The sequence below is a fragment of the Pleurodeles waltl genome, chromosome 7 (genome assembly GCF_031143425.1).
Source record: "Pleurodeles waltl isolate 20211129_DDA chromosome 7, aPleWal1.hap1.20221129, whole genome shotgun sequence".
NCBI lineage: Eukaryota > Metazoa > Chordata > Amphibia > Caudata > Salamandridae > Pleurodeles > Pleurodeles waltl.
This window is the reverse complement of record NC_090446.1, coordinates 158,754,068-158,779,678: the sequence shown is the minus strand read 5'-3', so window position 1 is coordinate 158,779,678 and position 25,611 is coordinate 158,754,068. Positions and strand designations below refer to the sequence as shown.

At 47.1% G+C, this 25,611-nt stretch overlaps 1 protein-coding gene across 2 annotated transcripts in view; it reads left to right on the top strand.

Moving 5' to 3' along the window:
• The window catches only part of CSE1L (chromosome segregation 1 like), a 296,982-nt gene that overhangs the window by 112,989 nt on the left and 158,382 nt on the right, over positions 1–25,611 (top strand). For both annotated transcript variants that reach the window (XM_069243443.1, XM_069243444.1), the window contains 2 exons: positions 8,671–8,755; positions 9,916–9,977. In XM_069243443.1, the coding sequence (XP_069099544.1) occupies positions 8,671–8,755; positions 9,916–9,977 (147 nt within the window). The remainder of the gene's footprint in view (positions 1–8,670; positions 8,756–9,915; positions 9,978–25,611) is intronic.

Sequence of the window (25,611 nt, the reverse complement as noted above, 5' to 3'; positions counted from 1 at the left end):
CACAGTATGGGTTATTGCCGATTGTCCCATTACATAGTCTATAAACTGCTAAATTCTCTAATACAGATTTAATTCATCACATTTCTGTAACTATTTAAGATACCATGTTGTGATAATTCTTGGCAGCTCCAATTGTGTTTGTTTTTCCGAAGCTGCAATATTTCAAATTGGTATTGCCGTGGTCACTAATATTATTAGATTAATTTACCTGGAACAAACTGGTGTGGATTAATGCAGTGATTTTAAAGGCAGTGCTGCGTTCATAGCCAGCCGAACGGAAATATCTACTGATTTGTGGCAAAATCAAAAGCTCCTCCGTGCAAGTCAAACAAAGAGAAAAGACGCAAAAAAGGACAAGGCAACTGAGATTGAAACGCCAGCCATCTAGTCTTGCACGAGGAGTGGCTCTGGGTAGTATTGTATAGTAAGTGGCCTTGACAGGAGCAATCTGTAAAAAGACCGCAAAAACCATGCTGGCAAGTTGCACCTGTCTATTACTTGGGTGTAAGATTATTAAAGGTGGTTCTTTTTAATACCTTTGCATGATACTGGTTTTATTTTTTTAACCATCTTTTTATTCAGTTGTTGAATTAGTGAAGATTATTGCAAACTTCTTTTAGCAATATTAGAGCATGCTATGCATATAGTGCGAGCAGTTCACAAGTCCTAATCACCCACCATTCAGACGTCCAACATTTTGCTACTTATAGTTGTAAATTGCAGACTAGTGCGAGCAGCTCACAAGTACTAATCACCATTCAGACGTCTAACATTTTGCCACTTCAAGTTGTAAATTGGAGACTTACTTCAGAGTCTTATGGTTCACTCGAGTTCTGCGACTTATTAGTGATAAGCCTCAACACAATCTAAAAAATAAACGAGCATTTGCAATGCAGTGGGTCTCGGGTTTGCTCGAGTTAAAGCTATTAGCCCTGTAAACTCCTAACCGGACTTCTATGTGTAAAACTGTTTCACATAAGTACCCGGACTTTTCTTGCCACATAAACTGAAAATGAAAAGTAACAGTTTCACATAAGCGAGCTGATGGCCGCCATGAGCGCAAAGCAAACACACAAAAGGAAACAGAAGTTTGCTCGCAGCGAAACGTATTGCAAAAGTGCAATTAACCATGTAACCAGCAAAAGTGCAAATATCCATATAACGTGTTCAATGTTATGAAAAGCACTCCACTAATACCCAGCGAGATCACGCTGCCTACGAATTAGAGAAAAAGTAGTCCAGGAACCATACCGAAAACATGGAGCCTTGTATGTTTTAATTAGCTTGCCGGTGGGCTAGACACCGGAAAAGGAATGACGTTTGCATGCTTCTTAGTAATTAAATCAAGCAAATTTTAAAAGGCAAGCCCACAAACCAACCAAACTGAGGGGCGTGACATGGGCGTGGTTAAAAGCCCACAAGGAAATTACACCAGGGACAGAGGGCTTTGCACTCTACCCTAAAAAGTAAACATGAACAAGAGGGCTGTGGCCAGACAAATATCCACATTCTTTTACCATCAGCTGTGATATAGCTCTTACAGGGTACATGGATCGGGCCTATGAGGAAATGCTGTGGAAGATGACCATTTTTGCGCACCTCTCTAAGTGTAGGAAGCTAGGATCTGGTTTCAGTACGTCCAGAGAGCAGAAAATCTCTCTCGCTCTCACAGAAGTGTACTGGGTGCCTGCTAACCAGGGTGCCAGTCAGTGTTCCTTCCCCAAAACGAGACACCCGGTGGCACCTTTGTAAGTCCTTAGTAAGTGGTACCTCTAGTGCAGAGGTGCTGCACAGTGCCTAGAGCTGCAGCACAATGTGTGCCACTTTAAGGGACCCAGCACCAAACTCATGCCAGACTGCCATAGCAGGCTGCATGTCAAGGTACCCCCTAAAAGTGAAAACATGACACGACACAGTCTGTGTAATATGTCCCCTAAACACTACATGTAACATTTGTAAGCCACCCTTACAGCAGGGGTTACAGCCCTACGGCTAGGTGCATTATATTAGATACGTGGGTATATCTGCAGAAGCAGATAAGACCCTGCTATATTTTTGTTGATTCTTAGACATGGTACGTGGAGAGTGTAAGGAAATGCCTCTTTGGCATGGTTACCCCCTAACTTTTTGCCTTTGCTGATGCTAAGTTATGATTTGAAAATGTGCTGGGACCCTCCTAACCAGGCCCCAGCACCAGCGTTCTTTCTCTAAACTGTACCTTTTGTCTCCACAATTGGCACCGCCCTGGCACTCAGATAAGTCCCTTGTAACTGGTTCCCCTGGTACCAAGGGCCCTGATGCCAGGGAAGGTATCCAAGGGCTGAAGCATGTCTTATGCCACCCTAGGGACCCCTCACTCAGCACATGCACACTGCTTCACAGCTTGTGTGTGCTGGTGGGGATAAAATGACTAAGTCGACATGGCACTCCCCTCAGAGTGCCCTGCCAACCTCACACTGCCTGTGGCATAGGTAAGTCACTCCTCTAGCAGGCCTTACAGCCCTAAGGCAGGGTGCACTATACCACAAGAGAGGGCATATGTGCATGAGCACTATGCCCCTACAGTGTTTAAGCAAAACCTTAGACATTGTAATTTCAGGGTTAGCCATAAGAGTATATGGTCTGAGAGTTTGTCAAACACGAACTCCACAGTTCCATAACGGCTACACTGAAAACTGTGAAGTTTGGTTTCAAACTTCTCAGCACAATAAATGCACACTGATGCCAGTGTGCAATGTATTGTAACATAAACCCAGAGGGCATCTTAGAGATGTCCCCTAAATACCAACCCGACTTCTAGTGTAGGCTGACCAGTTCCTGCCACACACCAGACATGTTGCTGGCCACACGGGGGAGTGCCTTTGTGTAGGAAGTTGGCTCTGTATATACTGTTCCAAAGTAAGAAATAGTGTGCACAGAGTCCAAGGGTTCCCCTTAGAGGTAAGATAGTGGCAAAAGTAGATAATTCTAATGCTCTATTTTGTGGTAGTGTGGTCGAGCAGTAGGCTTATCAGAGGGTAGTGTTAAGCATTTGTTGTACACATAATGAGGGGGGGGGGGACACTACATCCTGTAGCAAACACCTTCCTTCCATTCTTTCTTCTGTTAGCTGAGGAGCCACCATCTCAAGTCTAACAGACCCCTAACTAGTCTCAGCTTATTGTGGGTCAGGCTGGGCTTCATCAGTACCAACTTTGGAGTTCTTCTCTTCTGGAGCAAAATCTCTTTGGCTCATTGGAACTTTGGTTAGAAGTTGCCCACCTTTCCTACACTTCTTTCTTGTCCTTTTCTTGTGTGGTCTCCTTGCAAGATCTGCAATGGCAGCACCTCCAGAGTCCTTAGGCGAGGGCTAGTAGTGGACCAGCCCCTCTTTTTGGCTTTGACCAACCTCAAGGGGGGTATTTTCATTTAGACAATCAAGGGGGAGGTTTGTACTGGCTAACGCCCTTCTTAAACTAAGGAACCCAGCTATTTCTAGGGGCACTAAAGCCACAGGCCTATTGGTGACCTCCCCTAGGATAAACCTCACTTTCACTATCATTAAAGGACAAGAAAAACCAGTCCATCTACCCCCACACTCCCATGGTGGTCTTGACCCCATATCATATTGCAAGATAGTACCCCTGACTCTGTTGTTCATGGTAGGGTTACTCAATTTGTGGGTGACCTCATTGGGTAAGCTAGGTGTTGCCCTGGCTAAAATAGGTTTAGCAGTGGTGGACACCTCTCACCCCACAGAAAAGAGACTGGGCGAGGAAACTGAAAAGGCAGACAAAGAGCATCCTAAATGGGGTCCTAACACTGCTTAGGTAGGTCAGCTTCCCAAAGGACTTCACCTTGACAGTAGGATGTAAGACAGAGAAGGCCCTGCAACCATCCAGCCTGCTTACTTACCTGACAGACAAGGAAGACTCTCCCAGGTTGTGGTTGAGTCTCTTGGCCTGGTAACTGGGGGAGGCATATTTGCATGAGCAGCAGATATGCCACTGGGATTTCGGTTTACATTCCTAGAGATTGCAGGGGAGCAGGCAGCCACCTTAAACCATGTACTGGCCACTAGTCAGCACAATTGACCCAGCTAAATGATGGCTTCAAGGAAAATAGTGGTGTTTGGTATCAAACACCTTCTCTTAATACATCCATACTGATTCCACCTTGGAGGTGCCCCCTACTACCATTCTTCAGCTGACTGGCCTGCCATCACAGACAAGTCTCTGACCCTCTGGAGCTGAGAGCCTGTGCTCTCAGAAGCCAGAAACAATCTTATTTTTCGTAATTCGTCTCAAGACTCTTGTGTGTCTCAGTTATTGACTCTTTATGTTCAGCAAATGCTAAACTCCTCGCCCACACTACCACAAAAGAGACCTTTAAGGTTATTAATTTAACCTGTGCAAAACAATAAGGGTTTTCTATACTATCTGCATAGTGTACCCTTACATTCAGTACACAGCATAAATAGCCAGCTTCCTACACCCCTCAGATAGGCTATCTGGCTTCAGTGCAGGTAACTCGGCCTGCAGGGTCATGCTTGGTACAGAGTGAATGTTGTGGAGCAGAGTGAGCATGCAGGTTTATAATCCTCGTTTGAGTTCCAGTTTTTTGATTGCATTACTTGCCTGTAAGACTCACTTTGGAACCCTTGAACAAGAGTTGCAGGACATTCAGATGCAGTGCTCCGTAGTGTGCCGTAGGAGAGCACCACAGGGTCATTCACGCATTTTGGGGGCAGCAGCTGTCACCTGGCAGAGTCTCAGGCAAGGGATTGACCGGGTCAGATCCCTCGGCCTGAGTCCAACTGTACAGCTAGTCTGTCTTGTAATACTCAAGGGGAGTGCCAGTCCTACTCATAGGTGACCCCTGATGAAACCATCAGCAGTCTGGTCATATTGGGCCGCCTGAGAGAGCTGCAGCGGCAATCCTGCAGGAAAGCTGTTGACTGCAGGGCTCTCCTGCAAGTAGAGCACCCTGAGACAGGCATCGCAATCCGCTGGTGCTAAGAGGTAGGTGCTGCACTTCGGCTGAGACAGTGTAGGCAGATGACATGCTTTAATGCTTGTTGAATCTTGCCCTCTCTACAGGTTCATTCCTTAACGTTTTGCCTTCACCCCCTTGTTTTCTAAAACATTTTTGATGGCTTTTAGAGCTCTGTACACTTTACCACTGCTAACCAGTGCTACAGTGCTTGCGGCCTCTCCTCTAAACCTGTAAAAATTTGGCTTGCACCCCATTGTCACATTTAATTTATTTATATGTCCCTAGTAAAGTAGTGCTTCATGTACCAAGGACCTGTAAAAGCTATACTACTAGTGGGCCTTTGCACTTAATGTGCCACCCACCCGATTAGCTCATTACAAACGTGTCCCAGGCCTGCCATTTCAGCCTGTGTGCAGTTTTAATCTATCATTTTGACTTAGCAAAATAAACGTTTTTGCCAGGCCTAAACCTAACCTAAAAATCTGTACATGTATGTTTTATTCTTACATGTCCTGGTAGTGAAAAACTCTTAATTTGTTTTTTCATTATTACAAGGCCTACCTCTCCTATGGGATTACATTGATTACCTTATTATATTTATTAAGTGATAACATTTGCGTGGGGGCAGGTAGAGATGTCATGTTTGGTGTCAGAGTAATTGTAGTTTTAAAACGTCTTTAATGGTGAAATTTGGTTTTAAGTCCATTTTGAAAATGACACTTTTAGAAAGTTGGCATTTCTTGTAATAACCATTTGGTGCCTGTTTTCTGGGTCTCATGACTAGATGTATGTTCCTTCCAGACAGTATCACATAGAGGGCCTGGGTGATGACTGGATGGGTCATCCTGATTTGGGGAGGGGAGCGGAGCTGTCACCTGTCACCCTTGAGCTTCAAAGGCATTGCCTGAACTCGCACACAGAGCGTCACACTAGTCTATTGTGGTTGCAGACAGACTCCGACCAGGGCAAAGAGGCAGGAAATATGAAACACGTCTTTTGGGGGTGAGGGGGTCCTTTTCTGAGCTACTGGAACATAAGCTCCAGAGACCTGCCCTGCTCCTGCTGCTCAGACTCGACTGGACCTGCCTGTTCCCCTGCTGCTGACCTCTACTGGACTGAGCCCTGATCCGCTAGAGGTATCCCCCGGGTCCTAGACCCTTGGCTGTCAGGAGAGTGTACTCCTGGGCCATCTGGGTTTCCTCAGAACAGACCCAGGACCTCGCATCACAGCACCTCAGCCCCTTATCGGAATGTACTTGGCATATGACAACATTCCACATTAATGACACAAAGTACATTTCTCAGTGGAACTAACCTGGTCCCGGTTTCCGGTCAGTGCTTCATTGTCGGCCTATGTTCTGGTCTGGCGTGAACAGCTAACCACAATTGGCGCTTTGTGCTGTTAGTCACTATACTTACCTTAAAACGTTAAAATTGCATATCTCCAGTAGTACTGATGGAATTTTTTATCGTTTCGGTGTCAACTAATTTATAAAACTTTACTCTTTTTTTCTAAATTGATATCAGATGTTTCTTTTGTTGTGATTTCACTTTATTTTTTGTGTGCTGCATAAATACTGCTTTTGTACAAATCTACCAAGGGGCTAAGCACAGGTTAATGTAGTGTCTGAGGTTCACCCTGACAAGAATTGAGGCAGTTTGGTTTAGAAGGGCTCACAATCTCCAACAACACAATTCCTCGCAATACTGATAAATGAAGGCTATAGTTCCTTGACAATGGAGTAGTAATATTACACAGTGCCATGGTAGCCACTCTCCTCCCTTGCCTGATACTGGTTGTATAGTTGAGGTATAGGCATTTCAGTTGGTTGTCTACAACATTTCTGTGCCTTAGTGGTTTTCAGTACTAGAAGGTAATGCCTTATTTCTAAATAGATATGTGGTTTGATATAATGCTGCTGTGATCAGCATTGATAAAATAGGTAGAATGACTGATAATTTGGTCTCTTATTTGTGAATGTTTTTGCTTCTGAGGTATGCTGGTATGCTGAGGCAAAATAATAGACTTAACCTTTTTTCATGCTCCTCTGACAGCTGAGAGCATATGTCCAGGGTCAGTGGCCACTTTCAATTAAAAATGAAATGTTACTACTTTATGCTTACTTATCTGACACCTTGAAGTAATCTGTTAATCTCCTGTTCTTCCTCCTTTTCTTCCTCCTTTGTTCTTGTGAAAGTGTGGACATTTGGATCCATATAGAGATCAGAATGTTTTTGGGGTATCTTTGTAAGAACAAAATTGGATGTTGAACCAGAGTGTAAAATACCAAAAAGAAGTTAGATGCTGCTGCACAGGGCAGAGATTGTTCAATCTCTTGTATTCAGTTTTCCTAGTCTTTAATCTAAAGTTGGCGCGGCACCTATGCCTGTGAAGTGCAATTGTATGGGTACAGCAAATATTATGAGCTCGGAGTCATTTTTTAAAAAACTAATTCATTTTTACTCTCCTCCCCAGCATAACCGTCCCCACGCTGTGCCTTTTATAGGCCTATATGGACAGGCGGTTTTCTCAGATTTTGTTCACATCCAAGCAGGCAGCAAAGCCATTTATCTGTTTTATTAGGGCCTGCATAGACCACTGTTTGCATCCTATTCTCAGTTTTTGCTAGAAAAAAATGAAGAAAACATTCTTTACTGGGGGTGGGGGGGGGGGGGGGGGGGGTTTCCTCAACCAAATTCTACATTTAATGTAAATTACTAGTTGTTTTTCAGTCTGTAAATATCAGCAGGTTCACTTGCTCTGATTCACCAGGGAAAAATTACAAGGATGTGGCAATTAATTTGGCAATTCTGACCCCATCACAAACTGTTTTGTAAAGGGATAGAAGGTTGTGGTCCCTCTTAGTAGGGGCTTTCGTGTATACATTCTTTTGGTTTCCGTGCCATCTGGCAAATGGGACTGCCCAAAACCGATTAAAACAATTTTCTTAGTTGGTCAAAGCTAGCCTGGATACAAAGCTGTGAGCATAGGCCTTTTGATTGAACTCTTTCTCATTGCAGGCTTCAAGATTTTTCCAGGTGCTGGAGTAGAACCAGAGTGCCCAAACCTCTGTTTTTGTAGAGGTGGTCAGAGCACTCTTGAACCTCAAAAATATCCGGACTAAAATATCACTCAGGATAACGTTGGCTAGGGCCGCAGTGTTAAACTGTTTTCTAACACTAAGGAGCTCTCCATCATTTTGGAATTTGATCTCTGCCACAGCTGTTGCTGTGACCTTTGGGTTTTCTCAGTACATCATAAGTTTAGGTGTATTATTTTACTACCCCGTTAAAGCCCTTTCCTTTTCTTAAAGTAAAATATTGACTGCACATAAATGTGTTTTCTATTGTATTATGCTTCATTTTGAGTTTCAGATTCCTTCCAACTCCTTGAGTCTATCTTGGCTGCTCGCCTTCCTTGCCCCGAGTTTCAATTGCTAGAAGAGTAAACTTGGCCTTTTCATTTAGAAGACAATAGTATTCTGTTCCTTGGACTGCAACATTAAATGGCCTTACCTGCTCAGGCTAAGACCCAGTAAGCCTTGAATGCCGCATGTGCTCATGAAAAGCCACAGTAACTTTTTTCCCAAAGACAGTTTTTGAGGAAAGTAGTGTCAATGTAATGTTTGTGCCGCATGAATACATGTGTTAATGGGATTACAAAATTAATATCTGTTTGTAATGGCTTATTTTCAGCATGGTATAACGCAAGCTAACGAGCTTGTCAATCTGACAGAATTCTTTGTGAACCATATTCTTCCAGATTTAAAGTCAACAAACGGTAAGTGTTTTATTTTTACTAAATGATTGTGAGGCTTATAATAACAATTTCTCATTACTTAAACACTTAATATTTCAGTGATATTTGCCAACGTTGAACTGTGACGAATTGCAGACATGGGTTGTCTGATGGGACTAGTGAAATTTTGGTCTGTGTGATTTATGTTGCTTAGAAGATTTCTTCCAGAGCAACATAAAACATATATATATATATATATATATATATATATATATATTTTTTAATTGTTGTAAATTGTTAAATAGGTACTGTAGCTCTGTTTTGCCAGTATTTGCTTCCTTTGGTCGTAAGGGGCCCACAATCAAAACCTTAAAGTAGGGAAGTAAGTATGAGCGAAATAAAAGTTGTCAATACAAACTTCAGAATTTGCATCCAGCTGTCATTTGTGCTGAACATTTAGAATCTTTTGAGGCACTTAGACTTTGTGTCTTACCAGTATGTTAATGATTGCTTTGACAACTATAATCTATAAAGAAAGTCCCATAAGCGAGCTTCACATTTTCTACAGGTTGTGTGTCAGGGAACCCTAAGAGCTTTGTCTTCACATTTTTTTAAACAAAGAAAATAAATAAACCTGTTGCAGCTGTCAGCGTTTGAAAGATACGGACTTCTCATTCTGCACCACTGAAGAGTAGACTGAAGGTTAGTCATTCATATGAACAGGAGATTTGTTTTTTTCCTTAAAGGTGCTTCTCCACACAGGTGTGAAATCTAGCTTGGGTGCCCTGCCATTCCCTTCCTTCACCTGTCTTTAACATGACAGTTACTAGAGGAAGCTAGAGGGTGAATTTACAGAGGATAATAGGACTGTAGAATTAGGATTAGGGCGGCAGAATTACCTCATTGAGAGTTTTCACGGTCTATGAAACACTTAACTACTCCCAGGTCATTGCCAGGTCCCTGCTTGCCTAAATGCCTTAAAGCAGTTTGCCATTCTCAGAACACCTCAACTTTTTTTCTAATCAGCTACTGTTGTCAACCTCCTGTTTGTGGACTTGCTCATTACACAGTTTGATGGAGTTTGAGAAGGAAAAGCTGATTTCCTTTCAAACATTGCTATGAATGGTAAATCTATGAATAGAGAAAAGATCCCTTTGTGTACGTGAAATTTTATGATAAATGTTTTTTTTTTCTTTTTATAGTGAATGAATTTCCTGTTCTTAAAGCTGATGGCATCAAATATGTAATGATTTTCAGGAGTCAAGTAAGTTTGAAGATTTATTCGTTCTGGAATTCAGCATTCCAGTAAATCAAATAACTATGGGAATCCTGGTGAGAGGAGATGAAAGAGTAGGAAGGGGAGTGGGAGGGTAATACTTATTACAGTTGAAATGCTTTTTATTTTCGAACTATTTTTGGGTGTCAACTTTTCTATCTTAGGTTATTGCATGATCCCTCCATCTGTGTCATTAACTCCGCATTCGGCGTAAACATTTTCAGTCTCCACTTTTAAAACAAAAGACAATCTCTTGTCCGATTGTAACATTTTCTGTTTTCTGGAGAGTTGGGTGTGATTCTGACATAAAGAAAGTATTGATGCAGCACTGTTATAGGGACTTTGAGAATAACTATAGCTTATATTCTGAACTGGGGAAACCTTAGTTCAGAGGATAGCTTATCCTTTGTTCATGGCATTCAAGTTTGAGACACGATTCAGAAATTGCATGTTTCGTCTTGCAACTTTATGAATCTCAAGCTTAAGTTGCCAGTTTAATCAGTCCATTTCAACACAAATGCCTGGTCTCCCTTTAGATATAGTGTCCTCATTTTTCATGATCAGTATATTTTCTCTTTAAGCATGCTGTCTGTCATTGGTGTTTCTAGATAACTTGGTGTAGGAAGTTGGCTCTGTATGTGCTATTTCAAAGTAAGGAATAGCATGCACAGAGTCCAAGGGTTCCCCTTAGAGGTAAAATAGTGGTAAAAATAGATAATACTAATGCTCTATTTTGTGGTAGTGTGGTCGAGCAGTAGGCTTATCCAAGGAGTAGTGTTAAGCATTTGTTGTACATACACATAGACAATAAATGAGGTACACACACTCAGAGACAAATCCAGCCAATAGGTTTTTATATAGAAAAATATATTTTCTTAGTTTATTTTAAGAACCACAGGTTCACATTCTACATGTAATATCTCATTCGAAAGGTATTGCAGGTAAGTACTTTAGGAACTTCAAATCATCAAAATTGCATGTATACTTTTCAAGTTATTCACAAATAGCTGTTTTAAAAGTGGACACTTAGTGCAATTTTCACAGTTCCTAGGGGAGGTAAGTATTTGTTAGGTTAACCAGGTAAGTAAGACACTTACAGGGCTTAGTTCTTGGTCCAAGGTAGCCCACCGTTGGGGGTTCAGAGCAACCCCAAAGTCACCACACCAGCAGCTCAGGGCCGGTCAGGTGCAGAGTTGAAAGTGGTGCCCAAAACACATAGGCTAGAATGGAGAGAAGGGGTGCCCCGGTTCCGGTCTGCTTGCAGGTAAGTACCTGCGTCTTCGGAGGGCAGACCAGGGGGGTTTTGTAGGGCACCGGGGGGGACACAAGCCCACACAGAAATTTCACCCTCAGCGGCGCGGGGGCGGCCGGGTGCAGTGTAGAAACAAGCGTCGGGTTCGCAATGTTAGTCTATGAGAGATCTCGGGATCTCTTCAGCGCTGCAGGCAGGCAAGGGGGGGGTTCCTCGGGGAAACCTCCACTTGGGCAAGGGAGAGGGACTCCTGGGGGTCACTTCTCCAGTGAAAGTCCGGTCCTTCAGGTCCTGGGGGCTGCGGGTGCAGGGTCTCTCCCAGGCGTCGGGACTTTAGGTTCAAAGAGTCGCGGTCAGGGGAAGCCTCGGGATTCCCTCTGCAGGCGGCGCTGTGGGGGCTCAGGGGGGACAGGTTTTGGTACTCACAGTATCAGAGTAGTCCTGGGGTCCCTCCTGAGGTGTCGGATCTCCAGCAGCCGAGTCGGGGTCGCCGGGTGCAGTGTTGCAAGTCTCACGCTTCTTGCGGGGAGCTTGCAGGGATCTTTAAAGCTGCTGGAAACAAAGTTGCAGCTTTTCTTGGAGCAGGTCCGCTGTCCTCGGGAGTTTCTTGTCTTTTCGAAGCAGGGGCAGTCCTCAGAGGATGTCGAGGTCGCTGGTCCCTTTGGAAGGCGTCGCTGGAGCAGGATCTTTGGAAGGCAGGAGACAGGCCGGTGAGTTTCTGGAGCCAAGGCAGTTGTCGTCTTCTGGTCTTCCGCTGCAGGGGTTTTCAGCTAGGCAGTCCTTCTTCTTGTAGTTGCAGGAATCTAATTTTCTAGGGTTCAGGGTAGCCCTTAAATACTAAATTTAAGGGCGTGTTTAGGTCTGGGGGGTTAGTAGCCAATGGCTACTAGCCCTGAGGGTGGGTACACCCTCTTTGTGCCTCCTCCCAAGGGGAGGGGGTCACAATCCTAACCCTATTGGGGGAATCCTCCATCTGCAAGATGGAGGATTTCTAAAAGTCAGAGTCACCTCAGCTCAGGACACCTTAGGGGCTGTCCTGACTGGCCAGGGACTCCTCCTTGTAGCTTTCTTTGTTCCCTCCAGCCTTGCCGCCAAAAGTGGGGGCCGTGGCCGGAGGGGGCGGGCAACTCCACTAAGCTGGAGTGCCCTGCTGGGCTGTGACAAAGGGGTGAGCCTTTGAGGCTCACCGCCAGGTGTCACAGCTCCTGCCTGGGGGAGGTGTTAGCATCTCCACCCAGTGCAGGCTTTGTTACTGGCCTCAGAGTGACAAAGGCACTCTCCCCATGGGGCCAGCAACATGTCTCTAGTGTGGCAGGCTGCTGGAACCAGTCAGCCTACACAGACAGTCGGTTAAGTTTCAGGGGGCACCTCTAAGGTGCCCTCTGGGGTGTGTTTTGCAATAAAATGTACACTGGCATCAGTGTGCATTTATTGTGCTGAGAAGTTTGATACCAAACTTCCCAGTTTTCAGTGTAGCCATTAAGGTGCTGTGGAGTTCGTGTTTGACAGACTCCCAGACCATATACTCTTATGGCTACCCTGCACTTACAATGTCTAAGGTTTTGTTTAGACACTGTAGGGGTACCATGCTCATGCACTGGTACCCTCACCTATGGTATAGTGCACCCTGCCTTAGGGCTGTAAGGCCTGCTAGAGGGGTGTCTTACCTATACTGCATAGGCAGTGAGAGGCTGGCATGGCACCCTGAGGGGAGTGCCATGTCGACTTACTCATTTTGTTCTCACTAGCACACACAGGCTTGTAAGCAGTGTGTCGGTGCTGAGTGAGGGGTCTCTAGGGTGGCATAAGACATGCTGCAGCCCTTAGAGACCTTCCTTGGCATCAGGGCCCTTGGTACTAGAAGTACCAGTTACAAGGGACTTATCTGAATGCCAGGGTGTGCCAATTGTGGATACAATGGTACATTTTAGGTGAAGGAACACTGGTGCTGGGGCCTGGTTAGCAGGGTCCCAGCACTCTTCTCAGCCAAGTCAGCATCAGTATCAGGCAAAAAGTGGGGGGTAACTGCAACAGGGAGCCATTTCTTTACACTTGGTTGGTAGACTTGCGTGACGTGGAGCTCGTCAACTTAAAATTAGTTCACTCAGTGAACTTGTACATCTGTTTGCTCTGTCAGACCCAGTTTGGAGGGGGTTGGTGAATAGGGCAGTTAATGGCCACTGGTCTAACCCATGGTGGTTTTAAGTCTACAGACTTACATCTGGAGTCTCTCACCCTGGCTCTGCTAAATGAGCAAAGTATACCCTTTCCGCACCAACTCTCAGGGTAACAGGGTAGGGAGTTATTGGCCTTTGGGAAAGTTAGAGCCACCAGAATCAATAGCCAGCCAATGAGCACGATAATGTAAAGTCCAACCAGTGCCTATCTTTAATTTAAAAAAAAAAAAAGAAAGTGCTTTAATCTCACATCAAAGCGAAATGCAGCACAGTTCATTTAAGGGTACAGTTACAAGGTCAGTAAGTCACTGCAACCTCCTATGGTACCCTATCCCCGCTTCGAGCCCAAATGTCTGTGTGCCCAGTATGTCGTATGGTATAGGCATTAATCAAGGAGTAGTGCAGGTTGCTATTTATTACACCTCTAGCCTGTACATAGATCTGTTTTATGGCTTTTGCCACATTGTGTTCTTGTGTAAAGTGTTAAGGTGAAAAGTAATTCTGTTGTTTACCCAGCAGATTTCTCTGCATGTTCAGTCTAGTTTGGAAATATGTACAGGAGGGGTTCTGTAGACCACACTCGACTCTGACATAGAAAACTATTTGGTTATAACTAGTGATTAGCAGAACTCTGTAAGGTGCTTCCCCCACTTTGTGACTAACCCAGTACATGAACAACAGACTGCATCTGATAGAAACTTCTAGATGCAGATTATTTACCTTTGAATTTCCGTGCATGAAACTTTTGTGTGAGCAGTACCCCTGCGCACCGTCGGGTGGCTTTGTTAGTTTCCACACGGCAGCGTCCGCATTGTTGGCAGCGGAAAATACGTTGCCTATACAGGAGCCACTTAGGCGTGTGGAGGTCAGTCCCCGTCCCCCCCCCCCCTTCCCGTACCAGTTAGCGCTGATCTGGAGAAGAGTTACCCCTCGGTCTCTTTTTGACAATTTCTTTGTTTTTTTTTTACTGTTTTGTCGACTAGCTTTTGAAAGTGTGTAGAACGTGTTAAAGGTAGGTTTTAAACTGTGTGGCGCCTGTTACCCTTCCATATCGGTTAGAGACCCCAATTCGGTCCATTTATGGTGTCTCGATTGCGACCACGATACAAAGTTGTGCCCGGATTGCCAGGCCATGGCACCAGAGGCTTTGAGGGAGCAGTCTCTAAAGCTGCTTACGCCCTGGCAGTCGATGCCAGCCAGCGCAACTCCTAGGAGATCGTGCTCCTGATCGAGAAGGGACCTCTCCAGGAGCCCCAGGTCCTCTTCGTCGCACTCGGTCCTCTGGCACTCTGGGAAGAGACATAAGAAGTTGTCCAAGTGGATTTCGTGGCTACGAAAGGGGCACACCACTGCACCAGCCCTATGTCAGCCGTGGTCCTGTGCAGGTTCTCCAAGCTGTGCGAGGACTAGGAGACAGTGCCTTCGGATCCTGTGGGTCTGGTAGCTAGAAATTGTCTGCCACCAACCCCCCTGGCACCTGCACCTTTAGCCCTTCTAGTCTAATTCTGCAAGACCATGGGTGCCCAGAAGGAGGGAAAATCCAATACCATCTCTTCAACTGGCAGTCCTTTACTTAGGACAATTGGGTCTTGCACATTGTTAGAAATGGGGTCTTTGGTTGACAGTCAGGTTACCCCCTGTTCAAGCAAGGACCCTCACTCTAGTTAGGATAAAAGAGAATCACCCTCAGCTAACCCCTGCTTACCCCCTTGGTAGCTTGGCAGAGCAGTAGGCTTAACCTCAGAGTGCTGGGCGTAAAGTATTTGTACCAACACACACAGTAACTTAATGAAAACACTACAAAATGACACAACACCAGTTTAGAAAAATAGGAAATATTTATCTAGACAAAACAAGACCAAAACGACAAAAATCCGACATACACAAGTCAAGTTATGATTTTTTAAAGGTTTAAAATAAAAAGAGTCTTTAGGTAGTTGTAACAACACACTAGCGCTGCTAGCGTGAAAATGTACCTGGTTTGCGGCAAAAATAACTCCGCACGGGCGGTGTGCGTCGAAAATAACCCGGCACGGGTATATGCGTTGAAAACAGCTCGGCGAGGCGCGTCGAAAAAGCCAGCCACGCGACGGTCCGAAGTCCCGCGGCGCTGGTTGCGATCTCTCAGCCTTCGTCAGCGATGCTGCGCGTCGTTTCTCCTGCTCCGGGCGTCGATTCTCCGGTCGCGTTTCCAGCGGCGTCGTTTCTCAGCTGCGGAGCCGGCGTCGCGTCGTTTTCTCAGCCGCGATCGGATTCGCGTCGATCTTTCCTCCGCACGGTGCGCGGTGCGTGTATTTTTGTCCTTAGGCTGCCAGCCTCTCCTTTCAGGGTCCCAGGAACTGGAAGGGCACCACCGAGCAGAGTAGGGGTCTCTCCAGAGACTCCAGGTGCTGGCAGGAAGAAGTCTTTGCTATCCCTGAGACTTCAATAACAGGAGGCAAGCTCTACATCAAGCCCTTGGAGATTTCTTCTTCAAGATGGAAGGCACACAAAGTCCAGTCTTTGCCCTCTTACTCTGGCAGAAGCAGCACTGCAGGAAAGCTCCACAAAGCACAGTCACAGGCAGGGCAGCACTTGTTCCTCAGCGATCAGCTCTTCTCCAGGCAGAGGTTCCCCTTGATTCCAGAAGTGTTTCTAAAGTTTGTAAGTTTGGGTGCCCTTCTTATACCCATTTTAGTCTTTGAAGTCACCTTCCTTCAAAGGGGACTCACACCTTCTTGTGAAATCCTGCCTTGCCCAGGCAAGGCCTCAGACACACACCAGGGGGTTGGAGACAGCATTGTCAGAGGCAGGCACAGTCCTTTCAGATGAGAGTGACCACTCCACCCCTCCCTCCTAGCAGAGATGGCTAATCAGGAATGCAGATCACACCCCAGCTCCCTTTGTGTCACTGTCTGGTGTGAGGTGAAAAACAACCCAACTGTCAACTGACCCAGACAGGGAATCCACAAACAAGGCAGAGTCACAGAATGGTTTAAGCAAGAAAATGCTCACTTTCTAAAAGTGGCATTTTCAAACTCACAATCTCAAAATCAACTTTACTAAAAGATGTATTTTTAAATTGTGAGTTCAGGGATCCCAAACTCCACATGTCCATCTCTTCTCTAGGGGAATCTACACTTTAATCATATTTAAAGGTAGCCCCCATATTATCCTATGAGAGAGAAACAGACCTTGCAACAGTGAAAACGAAATTGGCAGTATTTCACTGTCAGGACATATAAACCACATTACTATATGTCCTACCTTATCCATACACTGCACCCTGCCCTTGGGGCTACCTAGGGCATACCTTAGGGGTGCCTTACATGTAAGGAAAGGGAAGGTTTAGGCCTGGCAAGTGGGTACACTTGCCAAGTCGAATTTACAGTGTAAAAATACACACACAGCCACTGCAGTGGCAGGTCTGAGACATGATTACAGAGCTACGTATGTGGGTGGCACAACCAGTGCTGCAGGCCCACTAGTAGCATTTGATTTACAGGCCCTGGCACCTCTAGTGCACCTTACTAGGGACTTACTAGTAAATCAAATATGCCAATCATGGATAAACCACTTACATACAATTTAAACAGGAGAGCATATGCACTTTAGCACTGGTTAGCAGTGGTAAAGTGCTCAGAGTTGAAAAGCCAACAGCAACATGTCAGAAAAATATAGGAGGCAGGAGGCAAAAAAGTCTGGGGATGACCCTGCATAAGCAAAAGTCCAACACGACCCCCTACCAGCCTAAAGCCAGGGGAGAACAATCAATACCTTGATGTACTTCCCTGATTGGGGCGATAGAACAGGGACCCAGGCCCACAACAGCAGGGGCATGTTCCAGTTCTACGCCTTCCTGACTCCAGTTGGATCCCTCTGTCCCTACTCTCAGGGCCCACTAAGCTAACCCATGGGGAACCCTTCTCCACATCTATAGACACCATCTGTGCAACACCTAACTTTACTTTGCTCACAGATGTATTGCAATGGGCAGATAGTACCACCAGGGCCAACACAGTGGTGTTGCCCACTCCACCCCCGGGGTGTGACTCTCGTCCTCCCCCCCCCAGGGGCAACTCTGTCCACCAGGACAGCAAGCCACAGTGGCCCCAGACAACTGTCAGGGATGAGAGCCCGACCTCAGGCCTCTCTAACCACTGTGACTGTGGAGAGTGGGGGGTGGTAGCCCCAGGTGCCTGGCACCCTTTGACCACTCTCTCTTCCACCAGGTCAGGGATGACAACCTGACCCTGGTCCTCCCCTCTGGGGCTCTGTACCCTCCCTGCAGAAGCGGCACCCCCAGAGTCCAAAACTGTCAGGGTGCTTGTAGAAGCAGTCCTGCACAATTCTTCCATCAGTGCAGGGATGTTAACCTGTAACTGATCCTCCAACCTGGGGTCTGTACCTTCAGGTTGGACCAGGGCCAGGGGTGAGGCTTCCCTCCCCCTGCCCTCTCTTCTGGGGTCCTGAACCACCCAACTAGGAGCGGCCCCCCCAGAAGACAACATGGTAGGGGTACTGTTAGCAGTAGCCCCTTCCTCCAGGTCAGGGGGGACACCCTTAACCTGGCCTCCCAATCCAGGGTCTGTACCCACAGACTGGATCACTGCCTGGCAACCCAGGACTTCCTGGGGGGCATACCTACCCCCTACCAGGTCAGAGTTTACCCTCTGAACCTGGTCATCCAACCCAGGGTCACCACCCTGCGGTTGAACCACTGCCTGGCACACCAGGACTTCCTGGGGAGCACACCTACCCCCTACCAGATCAGAGCTTACCCCCTGAATCTGGCAATCCAACCCAGAGTCACTACCCTGCGGTTGAACCACTGCCTGGCACACCAGGACTTCCTTGGGAGCACACTTACCCCCCATCAGGTCAGAGTTTACCCCCTGAACCTGATCATTCAACCCAGAGTCACCACCCTGCGATTGAACCATTGCCTGGCACATCAGGACTTCCTTGGGAGCACACTTACCCCCCATCCGGTCAGAGTTTACCCCCTGAACCTGATCATTCAACCCAGAGTCACCACCCTGCGGTTGAACCATTGCCTGGCACACCAGGACTTCCAGGGGGGCACACTTACCCCCCTCAAGGGACACACTGTCCCGAAGGGCCACACAAGAGTCTGGCTGGCGCAGGTCTCCTGACCTCTGCCCATCTGACAGAGTCTGGATTCCCCCCAACCCAGAAATGGTCTCACCAAGGTCATTCATGGGGGGCTCTGCTCTCAGAGCTGACCCCTGACCCTCCAGGTTCTCCACTGGGGTCCGCAACCCCCTCTCAACCCTCTGTCTGGACTTCTGCAACCCCTCACTAGGAGTGGTACTGCCAGACACCAGAACTGGTGGGACGCTGGCTACAGCCGCCCCCCCAAGTTCTCCTGACACTGTGGGGTCTCCCTCAACAGATGGTCCTATGGTACAGGCTAGGCTCCCCTCCTGGGGTTCCCGCAGGGAACCCTCCAGGACCTGGGACCGGATCTCGGGCACCTTGGGCCTCAACCCATCCCCATTCCCTCTCCTCTGAGACTGGACATGGGGTCCCTCACCCATCCCACTACACTGGGACCTACCTGGGACACTACAATCCTTCCCTACCTCACCTGGTTGGGAACTACCTAGACCACTCCTCTCAGGAGCACCCCCAAATGCCTCTTCAGACTCTCTGGTACTCACCCAGAAGTCTGCCTCCATTGTAAGCTCCCTGGGGTCAGAGAACTCACACTCCACCTGGTGTTGGCATAGCTCTGGAAAATAAGGACTAGACATATGCTCTCCAGCAATTACATCACTCAGCCCCTCACATGAATTAACCAAAGTACCCTTCACCCAACCATCCAGTGACTCTGCTTTGACAAAGCACCCCACATCACCCTCCTGAGACTGGTGAGATAGTACCTGACTGTCCCTGACACTCAACCCACACTCTTCTGGGATGTTTTCACACTCCATAACCAGGACTTCTACTTGGGGGGAACCCCTCTCCCTGTCACTCTCACCTAGAGTCAGTAGAGTGTCCCTCCCACCAGTAGGAATATGACTCCCCATGCCAGTTCCCCAATCCACCTCAGGGACCCTGTGCATCACTGGAGCTACCTCATACCCCTGAACCTCCTGGCGTGTGTTAACTCCCTCCTTCAAGTAGGGCACCACATCTCTGGGCATGTGCACTTCTTCAGCAGTACTGGATACAAGATTTTTGCTGCCACCATCTGAACTGGACTCAGCCCTCATGGCCTCCAGCTTCAGCTCTTCACAGCTCAGCTCTTGAGCTGCAATCCTTTCTTTTTCCAGGACTAAGGCTCTCTCCTCCTCAGCCCTCTCAAGCTCTGCATCTAGCTCTTCCAGACTCCGGATTCGAGCTAGGAGCCACTCATCTCTTTCTGTTTCCTCCTCTTCGGAGTAGTCATCCTCCTCAGACTCATTTGGTGGTGTTGCCTGACAACGTTTCAATTCATACTGAAACAGGGCTGACTCAAGATCCTCCCTTCTGGATTTCCTGTTCACAGCCAGTCCCCTTTCCATGCAAAATGCTTTAAGCTGCCACTTTTTATACATAAATAGGTGCCAGAAATTGACTTCCATTCTGCAAAGGCTTCACAACCAAAAACCAAAGTCCAAAAATATTATCAATACTTCCAGGAGGACATCAGAGAACAAAAAGCAGAATCACAAGACAAGTAGTATGTGGTCACGTAGTGGTCTGAGATCAAAACAGTAGTGTACACTTAATTACTGTATGTCAAGTACAAATACAAGTCCAAATCCCGACCGCTGGTCACCAATGTTAGAAATGGGGTCTTTGGTTGACAGTCAGGTTACCCCTTGTTCAAGCAAGGACCCTCACTCTAGTTAGGATAAAAGAGAATCACCCTCAGCTAACCCCTGCTTACCCCCTTGGTAGCTTGGCAGAGCAGTAGGCTTAACCTCAGAGTGCTGGGCGTAAAGTATTTGTACCAACACACACAGTAACTTAATGAAAACACTACAAAATGACACAACACCAGTTTAGAAAAATAGGAAATATTTATCTAGACAAAACAAGACCAAAACGACAAAAATCCGACATACACAAGTCAAGTTATGATTTTTTAAAGGTTTAAAATAAAAAGAGTCTTTAGGTAGTTGTAACAACACACTAGCGCTGCTAGCGTGAAAATGTACCTGGTTTGCGGCAAAAATAACTCCGCACGGGCGGTGTGCGTCGAAAATAACCCGGCACGGGTATATGCGTTGAAAACAGCTCGGCTCGGCGAGGCGCGTCGAAAAAGCCAGCCACGCGACGGTCCGAAGTCCCGCGGCGCTGGTTGCGATCTCTCAGCCTTCGTCAGCGATGCTGCGCGTCGTTTCTCCTGCTCCGGGCGTCGATTCTCCGGTCGCGTTTCCAGCGGCGTCGTTTCTCAGCTGCGGAGCCGGCGTCGCGTCGTTTTCTCAGCCGCGATCGGATTCGCGTCGATCTTTCCTCCGCACGGTGCGCGGTGCGTGTATTTTTGTCCTTAGGCTGCCAGCCTCTCCTTTCAGGGTCCCAGGAACTGGAAGGGCACCACCGAGCAGAGTAGGGGTCTCTCCAGAGACTCCAGGTGCTGGCAGGAAGAAGTCTTTGCTATCCCTGAGACTTCAATAACAGGAGGCAAGCTCTACATCAAGCCCTTGGAGATTTCTTCTTCAAGATGGAAGGCACACAAAGTCCAGTCTTTGCCCTCTTACTCTGGCAGAAGCAGCACTGCAGGAAAGCTCCACAAAGCACAGTCACAGGCAGGGCAGCACTTGTTCCTCAGCGATCAGCTCTTCTCCAGGCAGAGGTTCCCCTTGATTCCAGAAGTGTTTCTAAAGTTTGTAAGTTTGGGTGCCCTTCTTATACCCATTTTAGTCTTTGAAGTCACCTTCCTTCAAAGGGGACTCACACCTTCTTGTGAAATCCTGCCTTGCCCAGGCAAGGCCTCAGACACACACCAGGGGGTTGGAGACAGCATTGTCAGAGGCAGGCACAGTCCTTTCAGATGAGAGTGACCACTCCACCCCTCCCTCCTAGCAGAGATGGCTAATCAGGAATGCAGATCACACCCCAGCTCCCTTTGTGTCACTGTCTGGTGTGAGGTGAAAAACAACCCAACTGTCAACTGACCCAGACAGGGAATCCACAAACAAGGCAGAGTCACAGAATGGTTTAAGCAAGAAAATGCTCACTTTCTAAAAGTGGCATTTTCAAACTCACAATCTCAAAATCAACTTTACTAAAAGATGTATTTTTAAATTGTGAGTTCAGGGATCCCAAACTCCACATGTCCATCTCTTCTCTAGGGGAATCTACACTTTAATCATATTTAAAGGTAGCCCCCATATTATCCTATGAGAGAGAAACAGACCTTGCAACAGTGAAAACGAAATTGGCAGTATTTCACTGTCAGGACATATAAACCACATTACTATATGTCCTACCTTATCCATACACTGCACCCTGCCCTTGGGGCTACCTAGGGCATACCTTAGGGGTGCCTTACATGTAAGGAAAGGGAAGGTTTAGGCCTGGCAAGTGGGTACACTTGCCAAGTCGAATTTACAGTGTAAAAATACACACACAGCCACTGCAGTGGCAGGTCTGAGACATGATTACAGAGCTACGTATGTGGGTGGCACAACCAGTGCTGCAGGCCCACTAGTAGCATTTGATTTACAGGCCCTGGCACCTCTAGTGCACCTTACTAGGGACTTACTAGTAAATCAAATATGCCAATCATGGATAAACCACTTACATACAATTTAAACAGGAGAGCATATGCACTTTAGCACTGGTTAGCAGTGGTAAAGTGCTCAGAGTTGAAAAGCCAACAGCAACATGTCAGAAAAATATAGGAGGCAGGAGGCAAAAAAGTCTGGGGATGACCCTGCATAAGCAAAAGTCCAACACACATCATTCAGGAAGGGTATCCCCTCCCTTTTCAGTCTTTCCCTTGCCCCTATACCACAAACAAAAAGGCTGCAGGAGGATCATCTGACCTTGCTCCGAGAGGACGTTACAGATCTCTTGGTCAAGAAACCTATAGAGAGGTTCCCGATATCAAAAGTAGGCTTTGGTTATTATATCCACTATTTTCTGATTCTCAAAAAGAACAGGGGTCTTCACCCTATTCTAGACCTGCGAACCATCAACCTCTTACTCAAAAAGGGGAAATTCAAGATGCTCACTTTGGCTCAAGTCTTGCCTGCCCTAGACCAAGGAGACTGACTTGATAGCGTTGGACATGCAGAATACGTATTTTCACATCCCCATCCTTCCTACCCACAGGCGTTACCTGCTGTCCAAGGTAGGCCATGAGCACTTTCAGTTCACCATGCTCCCCTTTGGCTTTACCAGTTTCCCATGGGTGTTCACCAAGGTGATGGCGATGGTCGCAGCCTCGTGTCCTCCTGCATCCTGCTGGTGACACATGACACATGGCATTTGCGAGCTCTGTTCTCGGCGGGAACTGCAAAAGACCTCTAGTAGTGCCTGACGAATTGCGATTGGTTCAATGGCAGACTCCTCTCCCTTCCCCAACCAGATCTGACAGTAATTATGGATGCATCACTCCTGGGATGGGGTGGCCATCTGGGAGAGGTGGAGATCAGAGGCATCTGGTCTCTAGGAAATCTGGACTCCACATAAACTTGTTGGATCTCTGGGTGATTCGGCTATCATTGAAAGCATTTCTTCCCTCTGTCAAGGGGAAGTTGGTGCACGTGTAAACTGGCAACCCCATCGCTATGTGGTACTGCAACAAGCAGGGCGGGGTTTTGGACCCTTGGTCATGAAGCCCTGTGCTTCTGGACATGGCTGCAACAGCAGGGCATAGCCCTGGTGGTTCAACACCTGGCAAGTTCTCTGAACGCCATGGAGGACAAGCTCAGCTGTCCTTGCCTAGTGGATCACGGGTGGCACCTCCATTCGGAGTTGGCGCAAGGAATCTTTCAGCAGTAGGAAGAGCCTTGGTTTAGATCTGTTTGCTTCCGAAGAGAAGGCACAATAAGTGTTACTCAAGCCTCCTGTACTCCTTTCTGCCCATACCACTCCTGCCCAGAGTTCTCAAGAAGATCAGGAATGACAGGGCCAAAGTCCTTCGTCTGGCTCCAGACTGGGCACAGAGAGTCTGGTATCGCGAGCTTTTGAAAATGAGCATCGATCCTCCAATCAGGCTGCCCCTTCAGGAGGATCTTCTGTCACAGCAGTATAGGGTCCTGCACCTGTTGACTCTCCACCTCCTTGTGTGGAGATTGACCAGCAGCAATTGATAGCTTTTGACCTTCCTTCTGAAGCCTGTCAAGTTTTCTTAGTAGCCAGGCGTTTCTCCACCAAAAAGGCATACGCCTGTTGTTGGCTAAAATTTGTAAAATATTGTACAGAAAAGTCTATCAACTCTTTCTGCCTCTCTTTTTGATATTCTTCTCTTCATTCTTACCCTTGCTCAGCAGGTCTCTGCTGTGGGTACTCTTAAGAGTTCTCTCTGCTCTGTCTGCCTTTCTGCAGCTGGCTGACCAACCCTCTGTATTTAAGTCCCCTATTGTAAATGTTTCTGAAAGGGCTTGTACATATTTTAGGAAAGTCACTCTTTTTGGCATAGTTACCCCTACCATTTGCCTGTTTATCAGTGTATTTAGACTGTCTTCACTGGGAGCCTACTAACCAGGACCTTAGCGATTGTGCTGTCTCCTTCAAATGTGGTTGTTTTCGTACCCTTAATCCCCACAATTAGCACACTGGTGTACCCCAGTATGTCACTAGTATATGGTACTTAGGTACCCAGGGTATTGGGCTGCAGCATGTGTTATGCCACCCATGGGAGCCCATGCAAACTTTGTTTGCAGGCCTGCCATTGCAGCCTGCGTGAAAAGGTGTATGCACAGTTTCATTGCTGGTCACTGCAAGGCACCCCTATGGTAGACCCTCATAGCCCAGAGGGCAGGGTGCAGGTGCTGTGTATGTTAGGGCACCCCTGAAAGAGCAGAGATGCTGCTACGAACTCCAGTTCCAATGCACTGGACTTTGTAAGTGCGGGGGAAGCCATTTTACCTGTGTGCTGGCCTCAGGTCCTGTGGTCCAGCTACATAATGGTAACTCCGAATCTAGGCATGTTTGGTATCATGCACTCTGGGGACTCCTTAGAGGAAATTCCCCCCTCCCCCAATTATTGCTCCTGCCAATCTTCCAGGGCTTGCAGGCAGCCCATGCCGTTGCAGCCACTCAGACAGGTTTCTGCCCTCATGCTGCTTGACCAACAAGCAGGGAAAGAACGAACAAAGAATTTCCTGTGGGAGAGAGAGGCAACACCCTCTCCCTTGGAAATAGGGGTTAAATGGCTGGGAGGGGTAGCCTCCCCATGCTATCGGCATGCTTTGAAGGGCACATTTGGTGCCCTACTTGTATAATCAGGTTTGCACCTGTCCAGGGACCCCCGGTCTCTGCTCTGGTGCAACAGCACACAAAGGAAAGGGGAGTCACCACTCCCCTGTCCACCACCCCAGGGGTGGTGCCCAGAGCTCCTCCATGTGGCCTTGAAAACAAGATGTGCAGAGGCCCCCTGGGAGCATCTGGTTGGTCAGGACAGGTGAATGACGTCAATGACCCACAGCTGATCTTTATCTTCCCTTGTCAACCAGATTCTTCGTCCACAGACGGGTGGGTAGTGGCTCCTGCTTCGCCTGGACACTCCCGAGTGGACGGGACTTTTCTTTTCCAGATACTCTTTCTTCTTCCAGAATCCATGATTGGGTTCCACCGGACTGGTCCTGGTCTTGCAATCTTTCTCTTTCTAAGTCCTCTTGTTAGTCCTTGGGAAGACCAGGTACTTACCTCTGCTCTCTTGGTCACTGGGGGGGGTCACTTAGGTACTCACCTCTTGGGGTCCTGAGTTCGTCCAGCTCCCTTTTAACTACTCCACATCCTTGGGTGGGGGAACCTCACCTTGCATTCCATTTGCCAATGCTTGTCGTTTCTGTATGCTAATTCCTAATAATTTATATATATATATATATATATCTCTTTGTGCGTGTACTTACCTCCAGTTGTGGGACTGCCTAATCTAAATCAGAGCATTCAGTGTTACTATAATACAGTACCTTTATTTTTTCAACACTGTGGTTCCTTTCAGGTATGGTAAGTTGCTGTGTGACTGCTGTGGTGTTGTAAGTGCTTTACGCGCCTCCTAGATAAGTCTTGGCTGCTCACCACA